Source organism: Colias eurytheme, chromosome 9 (genome assembly GCF_061535395.1).
Source record: "Colias eurytheme isolate Ceu_HAF_F1 chromosome 9, ilColEury1 Martin Lab GWU primary, whole genome shotgun sequence".
Taxonomy (NCBI): Eukaryota; Metazoa; Arthropoda; class Insecta; order Lepidoptera; family Pieridae; genus Colias; species Colias eurytheme.
The window spans coordinates 4,806,466-4,824,662 of NC_142988.1; the positions used below are offsets into that span (position 1 = coordinate 4,806,466).

The 18,197-nt window shown below is 35.0% G+C and overlaps 1 protein-coding gene across 4 annotated transcripts in view; it reads right to left on the reverse strand.

Moving 5' to 3' along the window:
- Positions 1–18,197, reverse strand: part of Rbp6 (RNA-binding protein 6) — a 387,192-nt gene that overhangs the window by 21,716 nt on the left and 347,279 nt on the right. For all 4 annotated transcript variants that reach the window (XM_090105937.1, XM_090105934.1, XM_090105935.1 and 1 more), the window contains 2 exons: positions 12,778–12,860; positions 210–294 (listed from right to left, as the gene is read on the reverse strand). In XM_090105937.1, the coding sequence (XP_089962063.1) occupies positions 210–294; positions 12,778–12,860 (168 nt within the window). The remainder of the gene's footprint in view (positions 1–209; positions 295–12,777; positions 12,861–18,197) is intronic.

The following is an 18,197-nucleotide window of genomic DNA, read 5'->3' on the forward strand; positions in this document are numbered from 1 at the left end:
GGCTAGAGGCGGGATGGTGAGCGGCGTGATGGTGGGGCGGGGAGGCCGCGGGGTCGGTCGCAGGGCGGCGAGAGCCCGACGATACATAGTTGCGTGCGCAGAGCCTGCCCCTACACCGGCGCCAGCGACTAGAATTTGCGCCGGCGCATGCACAGGATAGGGAGCATATCTGACGCCACCGGCTGCCACTGCGCTACTTAGCAACTCACCGTAGGCGCCGCGTCCGGCGGCTCTCGTCTTCGCCAGATTCGCTGGAAGCATTACTTCTTTCGGTTGTGCCTTTTTGCATTCCACCTAGAACAATAAAAAGTTATATGTACTTATTTGCGTACAGAATGTGTAATGATGTCTATAAAACGTGATGTAGCAAGTTTCACCGAAAATATTGTTGCAAACGACTACGATGTAACCTTACATTGTTATACTTCGACTATAATTAAGAAATAAACACACGCTAAGTTTATGAAGTAAGTTCAGTGAGTATAACATTTGTATAGAAAATTAAATAGTAACGAGTTAAAACCGCAAAGTACAAAACAAAAGATGCTCACAGTAATAAAATCGTGTCAAGTCAAAGAAATTATTATAATTAAGATTTTGATGAAGTGTTAAATATTAAAATAATTCTCGTCAGTCTCGAACAAATATAATTACTGAATGGGTGAATTGCAAAATTATGTAAGAAAAGAGGGGCGACGGAATCGGTTGACAATCCGTTATGCTTCACGGACGGAGTCTCAAATTGAATTTTAATATGCTTTACCAAGTCAAGTAGCTTATTATACTTATTACACAGAACGGTATGATATTATGGCGGCTGAAATAATTGTTTATGCTGAATTTGTTGCCTTTGTTTCTCGTAAACGGAGGAATCATTTACAATTTTGATGTACCTACTTCTTATATAAAAGTAGCCTGTAATGAAACCTGGCGCTTAATCGTTTCATTAAGCAATTTTAACGAACGCTATGGCCCTCTTCATTGCTTGTTCCCCTTTCCGAGGGAGGCTCGGGGGCAAGTATAAATTACCCAATCAATGCTAACCCCAATCCCTTGCAATGGTAATTTCGCTACAGCATACAACCTTATTGAGAGGAACACAGCTCTTGTTCATACTAAATTCACTGAATATCATTTTATTTTACCATACAATTTTCTTCGATATCATCATCTTATTACTAGAAATTTTCAATAAAATATTATTAAAACGAGAGTTATTACAACTCGATCAATACCGCGTTCCAAGAAGCACATAATATTACGTACGTCTAACATGATATTTTCCTTTATACCATATTTTAATATTGCCCCGAACAAAAGCCATAATCAATTTGAGGATGACATGTTCTTATGGAAACAACCGATGTTTTTCTCATCAAAATGGTTTAAAGTGTAGATAATGTGACATCGGTGCTGTATGATAAATTGTAACGTTTAAAACCGCTCGTCAGACGGAATAAAACTCCCGAGATACATTTTTCATAGCCCTGCATAATCGCGACGCGTCCTCGCTTGTGTGTACATAAAGAGTCGTCCACATTTGTCACGCGGACGTCACGAGCCGACAAATGAAGGCTTTAGCGCGGCGTTCGCGCACTTTGTGCAGTGTGCACTCCCCGCAACTTTGTGCAGACACGAAACTACGTGCTTTCGCATTAACGCTGCAAGTGTGCGACGTTGTTCTGAGTGTCTTTTCACCAAGTTTTATGTCTAGATAAGGCTTGAATAATCAACATGTAGCCCGAGTTTGAAGTTCAGATCTCTACTTATATGTAGGTATCGCGCTCACATCTTTATTGCAAGTATGGTAAACAAAAACTTTGGAAACGAAGATATTAAAACCACACAACTACACAATGTAAAACATTTGAAATTAACATAAAGTACCTTTACTATATAATTGTTAATGTATAAATAATATGTATGTAATAATTAATGTATTCAACATTAATATATTTTAAATTAAATTTAAATTAAATATCTAATTATTAAGGAAAGTAGGTATATGTTGTATTTTTTGTAAAACAAGTAATAAGGTCACATTTTTGAAAGGACAGACTCGTGTAAACAGTTTTGTTTACAAGAAATTTTTCGACAAAGTTGCTTCATTTGTATTCTTACTTTCAATTTATAATAAATGTATTGAAAGAAGAAACTTTAAGATCATAAAAGTTAAAAAATTCATTTTAAACTTTTATTAATTCATTCAACTTTGGCACTTATAATATTTCATAAAGTATTTAATTGAAATTCACTGCATTGAATCTGCATTTATCTCTCAAATTTTATTAGCACGATGAATTCGATAGAATTGAATTGAAATACAATAATAGAATTCGATCAGAATACTCCGCAGTCCGCAGTGGAAAATGATTTCGTAAAATCTACCTATAATAATGGGAACGGCCATGAAGAAAATTCAGTTGGGTCCCGACGTTAATTGATGTCGCGTCGTCGGTGAGCGGAGTGGGAAACAAAAGCTCACAAACAATTCGCATCGGAGTTCGCAATCCCGATCGAGCGTTCCAAATCGTGACGCAGTTTAATGACACGAAAAATAACAAAGGTAAATTGTATTTAGCCCCGCTAGGTAGACGCGCCCTACGGATCTATCGATTGATTCGGAGCCGCCGCCACGGCAAAGATTGCGATTTAACCGAGCGGACTTAAGATTTGCTCCAGTAGGCGCTGGTTTATAAATGTCGTACGAACTAATGCTTTCTCGTCCTAAAATTCCACTCCTTCTACCGGCCGTGTATGAGGAATTTAATTCATTTTCACACGGCATTTCATGTTCCATCACCTTCGCCGATCGCGGAGTTGATGTGGATTAATACGATTCTGAAAGCAGTCATTAAATTTACGCTCGATTTGTTGCGAAGAAATGCTTTCGAGCTGAAGAGAACCTACATGTTGACATGTAAGACAGTTGTTAAGGGCAAACACATTGAGTGCTCCGTCAGTATTGTTCAAATATTCGGCGCTAATGTTTATATAAATAGGGTAACGTAACGGAATAATCACATTTTATATTTTTCCCAGTCTTTGTGCGCCGAAATATTTTCCCTTTGAAGATTGACGATTACAATAATAATACAATAAAAGCGTATATGTATGTGATGAAACATTACTTATCTAATGAGGGGACATTCGATTTACATATTATATATTATGCATTAATGAAATATGTATGAAGAATTATTAAGTGAAACTTTGAGCATCAATATGTACCTACATATTGTTATAGATAGTTGGGCGTGGCGCGCTGCAGGAACTACAAAATAAAGCAAGTTCGTAGAAGTACAATGTATATTTACAGAAACAGTTCGCATGTGTGTTGACGTTAACTGCATTTTATAAGATTTTGCGTTTGTTTCCTTACTCAGAAATTTCTGTTTCCTTTAAATTCTTGCGGCGGACTGCGGGCAGTCGGCCAAATAGACAACTTTTGTAAGAGGATAAAATATTGCAGCGAGTCTTAAACGAATTTAAATCATCGGTTCGCCTCTAGTTTCACTGATACTCGGTATTAAGGAAATGTTTATGACATGTAAGGACGACAATTTGGCACGCTACAAAAAGTAAAGTAAGTCGAAGCGAGAATAATGTTTTGAAGTCTTAAATTGTGCCGTTTGTAGAAAAGCTCAGAGACGGGGGATGGGGAAGGGTTAAGGGAGGATGTTAGATAAGTTTATCAGGGAAATCTCTCGCCTTCATATTGACAGAGCGCCGTATGCACGGGCCTGATTGCCGCCGAGCGGAAGCGTGGGTAGCGACGCGAACACGTATATGTTATATTAAAGAACTGTTATCTGTGTAAAACTTTTAGCAAAAATCACTCTTATTGTTCGCAATATTCAGGATATATAATTTAAAATGAAAGATTTCGTTTTAATAATATTATAATATTAGGACAATTTAGACATGATTTCGAGCCAAAGCATTTCTAAATTGATAAACATAGGATTTAACGTAATGCTTTACTGAATGAAATGGTTACTTTTATAAATGTACTGTAATGGAGCAAGTTCAAAGTTTAAATTATTTTTTCATTATTCACATACAATTGAAACTGTAATTTTATTCCTATAAGGGCCGATTTTTCAATGCTTGGATAAAACTTATCCGTCCAATAAAGTATTAGGTACACGATGTCACGTAAACTGTCAAATACGGGCAATTAGAATACGTTTTTAAAATGGTCATTTTATACATTATTCGACGAATAAGTTTTAACCAAGGATTGAAAAATCAGCCCTAAAAAGTGTACGATAACTTGAGCAAAGTGAGCATGGTTAAGAATTGCGCCACTTTTCACGGAGAGAGTTACTAAATTCTCGTTTCGCGTTCTCAGCAGTGAATCTTCATAAAAAATTGATAAGCAAAAAAATCCTCACAAGCATGGGTGGGATGAGCAACAAATCTTGCGTTCAACAGGTCAGATATAATGAAATACTGCGCACCACGGGAGCTCTTACCATATTTACGTAATACTTGAGCGGAGGAATTGCTAGAATGTTCGGGTGCAGTTTTAAAATAAGATTTTCTAGATACTTATTGGATATGTGTGCTGTTGGTTTGATTATATATTGTGGATTGGTATTGTGATGTGATTTGACATCATCTTAGTATGTATAGTAGAGGGGTACTTGATAATTTGATTTTTCTATTGTTAAAGTTACAATTATTTAATACAGAACTTAGTATCGAGAAAGAAAGTAATTTTTAAATCAATAAATTTATCCTGTAGAATCGTATTGATAAGCAAAAAAATATATAATATATATATGAAACTTATTTCATATTTTCAATCATTAATTTACGCCACTTAATATATTAAATCACTTGGTTGTACGTGACTCAGTAAAAATTCGAAGGCGTGGCCCTCTCGATTTTCTCAGCGTAATTTAGGTAAGTGTTAAAATCTTTTTTTAGGCTATATAAGGAGCTTAGTCATCTTCTAATTTTTTAAGCTAAAATTAAGCGAAAGTCCCGAAAAATAAAATTACGTTATACCGGCTTTTGAATTTTTCTCGGGAAAGATATGGAATTACGAGTCTCGTTGTAGGTATTAATTACAATAAACAGAGGAAAATCTGACGTTATTTTTGAGGATTACATTTTTCTTTGAAGTTCAATATCTAACATTATGAATCTTATTGTATACACTCATACATAATATCAAAAAATCAATATACATCTGACATATTAAATTTCACCGTTGATAAATCCCAAGAACTCCCGATAAAATTGAAACCGGAAGAACAGGAAGTGTTCCAAGAAGTTTTCTTTCCAATACGAAATTCCCTGAACGAACGTTAATAAACGTTGAATGCTCCACCATAACAAGGTTTATTAAGAAACCATCATAATCAAAGACACAGGAAACGTTCGTGTTACATTGGTGTTGAATTTTAAATGGCATTGGCATAGTACCGTCATAGAAATGTTGGTAGGACATCAAATATTAAGACCGGCAAACTAGCGCCGACTGGTATTCATCAAGCCACGACACACGACTCACGGCTATTTCTGGGGATATCGATTGGTTGTACTTCTGTCGTACGAACCAGACTGCTTGGGACTGCTATAATTTTCACGTCGAAGTCACTTGTTTTGCTTTGGAAGGTTAAAGATTGTCCAGACTTTAGAAGATTACATCACATGGAAAAGGTGTAATTATTGAGGTTATAGCACCTGTGTAAGACAAAATGATTGAAAAACCTTAGCTTTTATCAATTTAGCTTTATGTGATAACTTCGATAACTTAATAGGATTTATAAAAATATTGTCAACATTTCTAATCAATCGTTCGACTGTCTTTTTTATTTATTCCTGTTACAAAGTTAAAAATAGCTCCAGGAGCCAGTAAACCGTACCGAGTTATAATTAAAACTTCCTAATTGGCCAACTTGCCAATTCTTATACTGTATGAATCTTAAAAATGCACTTGAATGTGAGGCAAAACAAGTAAAATGCGTATTGGCAAGTAGTTCAGCAATGGTAGCGGTCGTTTGCAATTGTAAGTGGACGATTAACGTGGACTCGCTGCTTCACTAATTCGTATCAAGCTTAAGGGTCTCTAGAATAAGGTGGAAAAAAAATAAACCGCTTGCGAACGGGCAGCGGTATCGTTTAGCCAATTGAAACGTGGGTATAATGAAATTTGTATAATATTAACTAGAAACGACGGGAAACCCCAATAAAAGCAGTTACATATACGACTCCGGCCGTTAAAGAATGAATCTAGACAAAATTTTTAAATAAAATGGCTAACGATGTATTGGATAACATAAAAAAACGGTATTAGTGATACTTTAGAGAGCAATTTGCATTTAAATAACTTCGTAAATGTTGGACATTAGGATATTTGTTACGTTTGTGTTAATGCGGCTTCAATTTGGAAAATTAGGTGTGTCTAAGTACTGTTCTGTATTGCTTCCCCTTTTTAACATTTTCTTAAAATACAATTTTAATTAAAGGGTATTTTATTTGTATAAATTGACATAAATCTATTGTATGATATCGTATATACCTAATAATAGATGTAATAAACCAAAATGTAACATCATTTAACACAAACACTTCGATAGATTTGTAATAAGATGATAAGGTTGTGTTGGAAGCAATTTAGGAACCGCTAGAAGCTTATAATGTATGTACATAATATAAGCTGTAGCAATTAGGAGTAATTAAGTATGTTGGAGTGTCGAGCTAGCGGCGTCTTGTCAGACTGTTCCCGTCTAGATTAAGGTCTGTGGTCCCGATGCTCATAACGTATTTTGCATGAATCTGTGTGCGACTTTCATATGACTCTCAGGAGATCAGTTCTGCCTCTAATGTAAATGAAATTGTGCACAAGAAAGGCAGTATTTTGGCAAATGTTTATCGCCATGTGCGACGCGCCAAGAGGGGCCGAGTTGTAATTAAAGTTTGTTGGATCAGCATTAAATATTTAAGTTAATCATTCATTAAATAGAAATTGCGTTTTTGTAAATGGGATTAGATAATCCACCTACATTATCTTTTATAAAGCTTTTTAAAGTAAAATGATCCAATGATCGTAATTTTGCATGGTTTTTCCATCGTATTAAACTTAAAAGTAATTTTTTATATCAAATTGTTGCTTTCCAATGTAGCATTATATAAAGTTTTAATTTGTAAGTAGGAAATATTTCAGACGCGGTATCGTCTTTAAAATAAGTACAGGATCATTTGTCGCTAGTCATGCCATGTGCTATTCTTCCCATAGACCTGCGAGGGTAGGGTGGGCGGTTACATATTCTATTTTTGTTACTTTAATTATATTTGCCGTCCATACACGTTTTCTTTGATGTCATTTTTTACCATATTATATTATGTATAGGAAATAAAGTCACGCTATTACCGTCTAGAAGTTTAACAAATTGATCATTAAGAAAGCTGCATGTTGGATATTTAGTTGAGAACACGTGTGATTAATTAATTTTCTTTAACAGTTCAATTATGTGCGAGAGTAAATTAACGATCGGAAAGGCTGTAGACCCTAATGTTTTGATTCGCGTCAAGAAACTGCGTCACTTGGGCATTGCGTGACGTATGTGCATTAAAAATATTAAATATAATGTACGGGGTACGTAGGAAATTAGGTTGTTCGGTAGTGATTGCTTCTAGATTATAATCGAAAGCGTACTTTTTATATAAAATTAAAAAGCTTTGTGAATTATTAATCTATTAAATTCATGTCAATTTAAATAACATAATTATTTTGTGATCATTTGTATATTCTGTATGTGTGTAAATAATGTCATGTCAAATAATAACCGAATAATAGAAAATGAGTTCGATATATTATGATCACTCCAAGAACTTTCTAATAAAAGTTTTGGACACTGAGAAATCTCCAAGAAAAAGGCCCACCCAAAACCTCGCCAAATTTTGCCTTACAACTTGCCAATTGCAAGTTTCAATGAAAAGGGACTGTCACAAAAAGCGCTTGATATATAGAAGGCGTAAAAATGGGCGCGGACGAATCGATAAAGCTTAGAAGAAGCGGTGGGTCCGGCTAAAACGAGAAGTTTATGGTAATCACGGTTCCGAAGACTTGATTGATTGTTTGGAGCAGTTTGTTCTTGGTAGGGGATGAGTATACAGCGAAGGAAACATCATCTGATTTTCCGGATTTCGGATTTTCTTGTTGCGACCGCAATCTAGCTCTTATGTTACATGAAATCTTTTTTCTTATCGACGCTTTGTTCTGCACGCGTTGGGGTGAGGTTTGTTTTCCTTCTTAAGTGAGAATACATAGTATCTATCTTTACTCGACACGAATGACTGTATGTACTTCCTTATGTCAGCGCTGATTGGTTGTTTTGAGTCTGTAGCGGAGCGTGAAAAGATAAGTAGATCCGAAGTGTAATAGCGATACTGACAAGGGTGCCCAATCCGCCTAAGACCAGTCAGTTAAGACGCTAAGAGAAATGGCGATCGAGGATCTCAAGATTTAAGTGGCAGTTTCAAATGTGCCTACTTTTAGTGTTATTTCCTAAACGGAAACCATTTGTTTGCCTCATGTACGATCGAGGAGAAAAATGTACGCAATACTCGAAATGGTTTCGCAGAAGTGTTTATGCGATTGCTTGAAGGAAAGTGCACTTTTATATCATTGCTCACATCTCCACGCTTTGCAGATGGAAAACAAATTGTCGTATACACTTCCAATGTCGGTATTATACCTCTATGTGAGAAATCTTAATGTTCTTCAAAATAAAAGATAAACGTTAAGTTTCTGCTTTTTCATATTATTTGGATATATTTCATTGTATTTGATAAAATCAAACTCAAAAAACAACAGTCACAAGGGTTTGGCATATTGAAAATTGCTTTGTAGCGAAAACTACGTCTATTCGTTAATTGTTAATTCGATTCTAACACTCAAACAGTACCTTGTATCAAAATAATGTGCAAGTATATATACAGGTAGGACTCAGGTGACAAGCGAGCTCGGCTGCTTAACTCCTCAGAAAATGATGTTAGTAGGCGGGGACTAAAACTGAACTATATTTACACACTTTGCGGCGCGTCGTTGCTTTGTTGTTAAAATTCATGGTAAGCGGAAGCAATTAGGGGAGTAATGTGTAAGGACGTAATGGAGTGACGAGAATTTGCTGCGAGCGTTTTAATGGGAGCCAGTATTTATGTTACAAAATGCAACAGTGACTTTCTCTAATTGCGTGCAGAGTTACGAATAGTTTTTAGTCAAAATCTCCAGCATTGTATCTGTAGTACGTGTACTAAATGCTCTGTTGTTAGTTTTTGCATTGTGGATACGTGGAAATTGCAGTTATTTTTCGCCAATGGAAAGTAATCTTCCATTAGACAACAGGATGAAATGCGGATATTTGGAATTGAAAATTAACTTATTGAATTTTATTTAATTTTCTGCTATAACCATCGTAATAAATAAATAATACTCAAGGAATTGTAGAGGACTTATGGTTTTGTATACCAACGATTTTACTTTCAGTTGCTTACCCCATTAAATACCCTAAAGCATTATTCAATTAAAAATCAATCATTTTTATATTAACATTTTTATATTGATAACAGTGACATTATAAAAATCGACGTTTAAACGTGTCGGTGATATTAGCTTAACGACCATTTTAATATAAGAGATGACATATTAAATTTACGAGGGTAGCTACTCCGCGTAAACATGACATCACGCCACTGTCTTCTTTATTGCGTATATAAATATAACTATTGGATAGCTTTATGATATACCAGAACAAATTTTTAATGGCTCGGTTGTTTACGATTCGCATATTCTACGTAAATCTTAAACGCGGTGTCGAATGGACGATAAATTCGCGTGTGGCATTCAAAACATTGTATTTACTTCGAATGTTAGTAACTTTATGCCTCAAAATGCTAACGAAAACAATGTAAAAAGGGAATTTACCGTAACATTGATCATTCGCGCCGACACGCGACGGAAAAGGGGAAAAAATAATAAGCGATTACTTTCCGTTTTATCCTTCACGCTTCGGAGACGCTTACTGAATTTCTTCCCCGACTAAAATAACTTTGTGTAAGTCAAAATAAATAGCACTATTTTGACAAAGATCACTGCTGTTAAGAACGGCTTTAGTTCATTTTTATCTTTTTGAAACTTCCTTCAGTTTAACTATTTACCTTGTGAGTTGTGATTCATTTTATGAAGGATAATATTTGGCTTTTAGTTTATACATATTACGTATTTATATTTTAATATTTTGGACTTATTTATCTAATCATAAAAATGCATAATACCTACTGTGTTCTCAAAATAACAACTATTTTAAAAGGAGACTTCATTCATTGATACAACCCGAAAATTAATATAGCTTCCGGGGACTCGTCTCAAATTTTAATATTTGCTTAAAAGTAGCATGACACACGATGTTAATTATGTGCTCCTTTTTCTAATTAGTCACGTGGATTAGATGTGAGGCTGACGGGTTATTAACGACTGCGACGAATACATTACGTCGCCGCGCGGGAGCGTTCGCTCTTTGCACACCTCTCGTTTCGCACGGAAGCGAACCGTAATTACTCTAAAACACTACCCATTTGTTTGATGTCTTTGTTCGTTGTTTGCTCCACTTAGGGCGTACATCACCCCCGATTCCTTCCACCCGACACATGCAGCGAGATTCGTACAGACATTACTGCAAGAGACAATACAATGGAACAAAAAACTCGCATTAATAATCTGGAATACGCATCGACAGTGTGGGGAGTTCCCTTGTGTCTGCGTAAATATAATAGCAGAGGGCGCTTCAAGTGCGTAGATAATAACTCTAGTAGATGCTATGGGTCTGCGGTGCCAATTTTATAAAACAATAATAATTTTACTTCACTTTTTTTGTACTCTGCGGTGAATTCTTACAGTATATAAGGGAGATATGTAAATAGCTTTGAATATTATATACCTAACTGATTTTGATAGATAATATAATTTATGTAAAAGCAATTTTCTCGCTTAGAAACCAAATAGAATCCTATCAATTTATTAAATGGCTCACAAAATAGTGGTTGTTCATAATGACCGAATTACCAATATAATTATTAAAGTGCGTATGTGTCGCTTAATTAATAAATTATTAAAAGGTAGCTTTAAACTTTCATGTTTTAAATACTTCATTTAGATTTTTATGTTATTTTGTATGATAAACATAAAACATAACAATGAATATATAAAAGAGCTTATATAAAAGATATAAAATATATATATATATATATAAAAGAGCTATTTATTGAATAAACAGATTTCGGTTGGAATAGTTTTCTATGGCAATTAGAACACTAATTTAAAATGCGTTAAAGCAGGCTTTATCGCACAGAATCGCCGTTTTAATCTAGTAAAACGACCTTATTACATATACAGTTAATACGTTAATTTGTAATTTTGTACTCAGTGCTGCACTAATTATACAGTAATTACTTTTATTAACCCTATCAAATACGGCGAACAATTATTTATTTGACGTGAAACATTTTTATTGACCTCCCTAATTTATAGCTTGCAACGTGAACGCTGTTCTTTTCCCTATTTTCATTAATCAAACAAGTTTGAAGTTCTAATTATTTCTCAAGTAGCAATTTGAATAAAACCTTTACGATATTTACTTTCATTTTCAACCATCAAATTAAAATTATTATTTAAGAATATTCGAACGTAGTTGCAACAGGCTCTTATTCTATAAAAATCCGTACACAAAATGTAGATGTCACCCGTGAGTCGACAAAGCACGACACTGGATAGACAAAAATCTAAACACAGTAAAATCGAGTTTTACTGGCATTTTATTGGCTCCGTTGGACCGGAGCCAGTAGTTCTTTCACCTCTAATTGATATAGGACCGACTATGTTAAGATACTGTTTTGTTTCGAGATTTACCGTGATTGATGTGTCAATAACAACGATTTCGGGTTCTCTATTCGGCTCGTGCCAAGGAAATGAATGCGTTTTTTGTTTGGTAAGTAGAAACAATATTGAGATAAAGAATTTAAGACATCCAATATGTTTTGAATAAAGAAAAAATATGGAAAAACTCGTTTTCAATCAAACTCTTTTGTAAATTATATACATAAAGCTTTTAAAAGCTATACAACATAAAAAATTTCACGCAATTTCCATATAAATGAGAAACAAAAACTTTAAATAAGATGTGTGTATTTAGATAGGCTGTTGCGGTAGGCCGTAGATTTAAATATAACAAAATTTATGTTTTTCTCTTGACATTATCATAAAAGCCTTAGCATTTTAACACGGAGTTGGTTAAAAGTCACTAATAAAATAAAAAAAATGTGTGCGTGTACTAGTGTACACACGTAAGAAGTGCAACTTTACAGAAATACGTCGAATCACGCGTGGTAGGGATAAGAAAAAGATGGCGCGTAACGGAAAAATGTCACACGTAACGAAAAAATGTTACACTAAATTTTTTCCAACCCCGATAAAGAAGTTTCACTTCAAAAAAAAAAACTACAGCAATATGGACCGTGGAAAAAGTATAGTTTGTCGTTCAAAATGATAACAATCTCAATTTTCTATAACATCAATATTAGAAAGAAGAAAAATGGCTGCGATTATTACCCATGGTTGTTTTAGTGGTTGTTTTTCAATCGCGCAAATTCATGGACATCGTTGAATTTCAAAACAAATGTTATTTTAACCTTGAACTAATGAAGAAAAAACATAATATTTCAACACATAAAGCCTTGGTAGGCAACTCAAACAATATTACTCACCATTTTGTTGTTGATTTCGTGAAAATGTATTTCGCAAACTTTGTCTACTATGTCTTCACTTTGAAACGTGACGAAACCAAAACCTGAAACAATAAAAATTCATGTTAATAATTTACAAACAAATTTTGGAATAAAACATTTGCCAAATTATTTTATGATACTTTCACCAGATTATACGAACTACTTTAGGTAGCTTGTGTTATTTCAGAACTTTCATACAGAACAAAAAAAGATGCTGAAAATACTAGATACTAAATTATTAAACAGGTTTTTTCTAAGATGTTTATAATTCATATTATATTTGTGAGGCAATATAGTTTTACATTTCTGAACAAAGAGAGATATCCCGTGAGTGACGGCTGTGTTACAATCTTTTTTCTTTGTAAAGGTCTCCAATAAGAAATCTAGAAACTTTTTCTCGATATTTCTGTAGCAATCAATGTCGTATGACGTCAGCGACGACAGTAAAAAGGAACAACGTTGTCCGCACTACGGAAAGAGGGGAGAAATCAAATAAAACTGCCTCCCTATTAAAATTTCACATTTTTATTTCTCGTTCCATCAAAGACGTTCAACATAAATTCCAAGATGAAGACAATAAACGTAATTATGGCCAATGATATGAATGTTTTATGAAATAAAAATTTTACATAATATTTCAACCAAAAGTAAAATAGGTTTCGAATATGTGAAATCGCTTTAATGCCGATAAATTATATCCAATACATTTTAAACATGCAATAAAATCATGGTTACGAGTGAAAATTGAATAAGTGGTTAAAGTATCGGCGAGTTTCTCTCGAATATTACTTTTAAACGTCGCAAGACATTCACCGCGTGGCCGATGCAACGACCAACTTCTGATACGCTCCCGTTCCGACTCAAAAGACCGCCAAGTTTTCCTCATGCGATTCATGAGTAACAAATTTGAATTACGTATTCGAAACTCGGAATTGCTTTCCGATATTTACTGAATTCCGAACAACAACTTTTAAGCTTACAATCTGTCACAGAAATAAATCCGTCAAGTTAGCGGGCGACGTGTTTCTGCGAATCACATAATCACCTGACGCTGAAGTTTTCTTTAGCGAAACAAAATGCGACGGAGTATTCCTGCGTGCTAACGATTAAGACACACAACGTGACGTGGCCTTCCCTCCCTGCAAATAGCATTACCCGGCGTTTCCACAAACAGAAGGTGACATCACCGGCAATTATATAAAGCATTTTAACGATTTTACTTATACGCTTATACGCAATAAATCCGGGACATTTGCCCTACAAACTGATAGCAATGTTGCTATAACAAGATATCTTAAAAGAATAACGCGACCCGTTCCCAAAAACTAGGGCTCACTTGGTATTTCACACGCGACCGAATAGCTTTGCGTAGGAATTGAGGGAAAGATAGTAACATCCCAAAAAGGCAAATAGGGGTTCAGTAGACTTCCATAGATGGTTGGATTTTCTTTATGCATTATAAGGTCGGCTGTATTATGTAGGAAGAAAAATTGTTTCCGCTTTATTGTCTACGCCGTAGACTGCACGGCATGAATGTGATTCGAAACAATGTAAGGGATGCGTGACAAAGTTCATAGTTACATTATAAATAAAATAAATATGGGGCTTAGATATTTATGTGAGCGGGCTGCGGTGTGTGGAACCGATCCCCCCATACATGCGGGTCTGCAAATGGGATAAAGTAGGAAGTGAGCCACACTATCCTGTTCAACTTGTAAAGTTATCTGCGGGCGCGACATTTGCGCAAACACTCGATCGGCCTGCTCGTGGACATAAATAAATTTGCTACAAATACAATGCCGCTTTTATCGGGCGACTATTTTTACTTGCTACGGCTAGTTGATGAATGGAAACACAATACTCTTGTAAGTTCGGAATGAAACGTTAAGAGAATAGAGAGGAATAGCATTGTCACTGACCACGTAAAAAGTTTTGGGTTTCACATCGCCTTTGTGTTGAGCCCGTAGATAAATGGGGCATTTTCGTGAAATTCGTCCGCGTCACTTCTCGTAACAATGGAGAAGATAAATAATCTCTGCGTAAGAAAAGGATTCCGTAAACATAATTATTTGAACTCGCAATTGTTACACAGAAATACGCTAATGAAAGTTTCTCGGAGACGTTCGAGTAATCGACTTTATTTTTCTCGGCTTCAATTAGAGCACCTTTGTTGTTAAGGATATTCTTTAATTAAAATCTGCAGATTACAGCGAATCTACATAGCAAAAGCGTGGGCCATCGATCAACTGCTCGAGTAGGTATTCTTTAACACCATCCTACAAAAGCGAATCATTTTATGTATTAGCAAAATTATTCGGTGCTTTAAATCAAAAGAAAGAAATACATAATTCTATCAAATATATATTCCGAAAGTCTCGTATTTCGTAAGTCACGTTCACACCTGTTATTTTTTTAATATAAGAAATGAAAGATTGAAGTACAGATTATGAATGTGTCTTCGATATCGAATATCAGAGGCATCTGCCGGCGAGTGGGGTTGACAGAGGGAGGCCCCCCGTATCACATCCAGGCCAGTATAATCTGCCCCGCCACTGTATGAAACACCGGCCGGTGGCATTTATGATGCTATAATAACCGTATAAAACGCGACTTATTGTAGGCGCCGATAGCTGACATTATACAAGCGTAGGCCTTCGCTTTGCGACTCTACGAATACTATTTTAAAATGTCAGTATGCTCGTAAATTAAGTGGGTGTAAGTCAGTGGGCGAATTTTTCCACGATGTACAAATAATGGTCCATCGTAGCCGTAACAAGCAAGTTTTCATTAGGAGCTCAACAAGCACTCAGCTGAGCAGCGCTGAAGTTGTCCACTGGCCGCGCTCCGACGTCCAAACTTTTGTTATTGTTTTGCTTCATTATTGTAATACGAAATAAGCAGAACCATAATTAAGATATGCTAGGGAATTGTCCCATCAGATGAAATAGTTCGAGAAAAGTTCCAACAAACTCCCTTGACAGGATGTTTGGTTCGTAAATAATTGCCGGATTGCTTCTTCCACCTTCTCTCGATAATAAGTTAATATCGATAGTTATTAGCGCGGAATAGATGGCCGTAAGTAAGAAAAATGGCTCGATGTCGAGGACTCGCCATTACGTAATGCATTATATTATTATTCAGTATAGAAGAGACTTTTCTACATCGGTAAGCAAATATGAAAAATTTTTCTCGACTGTTCGAAATTAAACTTGCTTCCAAAAACGTAGAAAATATAAGTTCATTTATTACTACATACTACGCCGACTTGACTCCACTCAGACAATAAAGGTCTCATTTTGTCTAGAGCTAGTATGAAAATATTTACACAAGTAGCTGTTTACAATGGGGCGCAGTTCAGCTGTTATGCAAACATCGCAAAAACTTGTGAAGGCATGTTTAGGAATAAGTTCAAACAGTTTATTGGGATTGCTCGAAAAATAATATACGTACTCGATTCTAAGACAAATATGTGCCGAGAGCCTAATGCATTCGGAGCGAGGTGAAGTCCAAATGCAAACTTTCGGCGAAGAAAATACCGAGTAAAAGCTGTTACAAAAAGAATTGGCTCCTCTTCATTTTCTCTATTGTGAAGTTGAATGGAACACAAACAATCAACTTTCTCGTGGAGTTGATTGTGTGGAGACACCCTTATTGTCTACACTCAGGTAAATAAAGTAGAAACACAATTCGCTCGCTACTTTGTGCGTCGTCGGCTTTCTCAACTTTTAAATTCTCTAACTTCAATCTTATTCTACTTTTCTGGCTCAATTCACGGATTTACCGAGCAAAAAATCACCTTCGTTTCTTACATTTATATTTAAATTCGCAGAAAACTTATCGGGCTGAAAGAAAATTACGTGTTCGTAAAAATAAATGTATTAAATCTTCAGTGGTACACGTAACGAATAAAATATTAGTCAGGTAACCGTGACGCGGCAACGGCGGAACAATTTATCATCAGCTGAGAACCCTCGTCCAATTGCTTGATGGCAATGCCATAAATATTTACTTTGATAAGATTCTACACTTTTATTTGTAACGTTATTTTACGACACACTTTGGTCTCTTATTACCAGACATCGGAAGCGTGCGTGCGTATTTTTTTACTATCAATAATTTGGGAACAGAGTGCGGAAGTGGCGTGTTACATGGTATTATTGAGGGATTTAACATAAATACGCAATATCATTTTAAAATCTTAAATATTTTAGACATGTGTACCAATGCAAGTGATATAGATTATTTATAAATCGAGATTAAATTGTAACCTACTCAGGTCTCAGTCCCATTAAGGTAACCGAGTAATAATTTAGTTTTCGTATTAATATATAAATTCCTTGACACATTTGTTTCTGACAGGGTTACCGCTTTGCAGGTGCTCTTGTGATAATAAGATCGTTTTGGTGTTGGTTTAGGACGTAGGACGGACTTAAACTAATGGCTGCGTTACTTATTTATCTTACGGGAATATTTCCCTACCCTCGCTAAGTACTTATCCTAATGTAGTTATTGTAGTTTCGCCGAACTTTAATAACAAATTATTCGATATGGGTTTGATTAATTATATTGCGTAACATGTTAATATTGTCTGTGTGTATTAATATATTATGTTGTTAGAATTATTATAATTTCCATATCTTACATAAAAACTGCAGATGAGTTTATTCGAATTGATTGTAAAAAAAATTAAGTTATTGGTATTGTTTACTGTTGTTAGTAATTTGAATTGATATAACAAGTGACATTTATTTAATTTTCATTAGTTTGGACATAACGTTTGTTAAAATCTACTGCATGTCTTTCTGTTAACTATCGGTTAAATCCTGGTAATTTTGATTGATTCATAAAAAATATAACAACATTTGTTCAACGAAAATATTTAATTATAATACTTAAAATAAAATAATATAAAGAAGGTAGGTTATTAGTTCCATTAGTCAACATTTCGAACATTCAACCGTTACAATTAATAAACAAAATTTGTCACGTATTAATACTTATTAATAAATCAAAGCTTCATTCAATCATATTTTATATGTGATGTGTCGAAAGCAATGTTACAGTATGTTATTTATCGCTAATCAGAGCAATTAGCCGTGTTATCAATTTATCATGTTACATCTGAATGGACATGTGGGTTATACATAATGTCCCTTTGTTTATTCGATTTCAAATTAATTGTTTCTATGTATTTGCTATACTAGAGATAGATGACCGCGCGTATCCTGTTTTGATGCGGGCTTCGTTTTGAAATCGTATTTAGTTAGAAAGGTCTATTTATTCCCGAATTGTATAGTCCAATTTAACAATTTTAAATATTCCGGTTTAAAATGAAAAGGAATTGTAAAATGAAACTGGACGTCTGCACTAAACTACAAAAAAATGTTTTTTATTTTCTG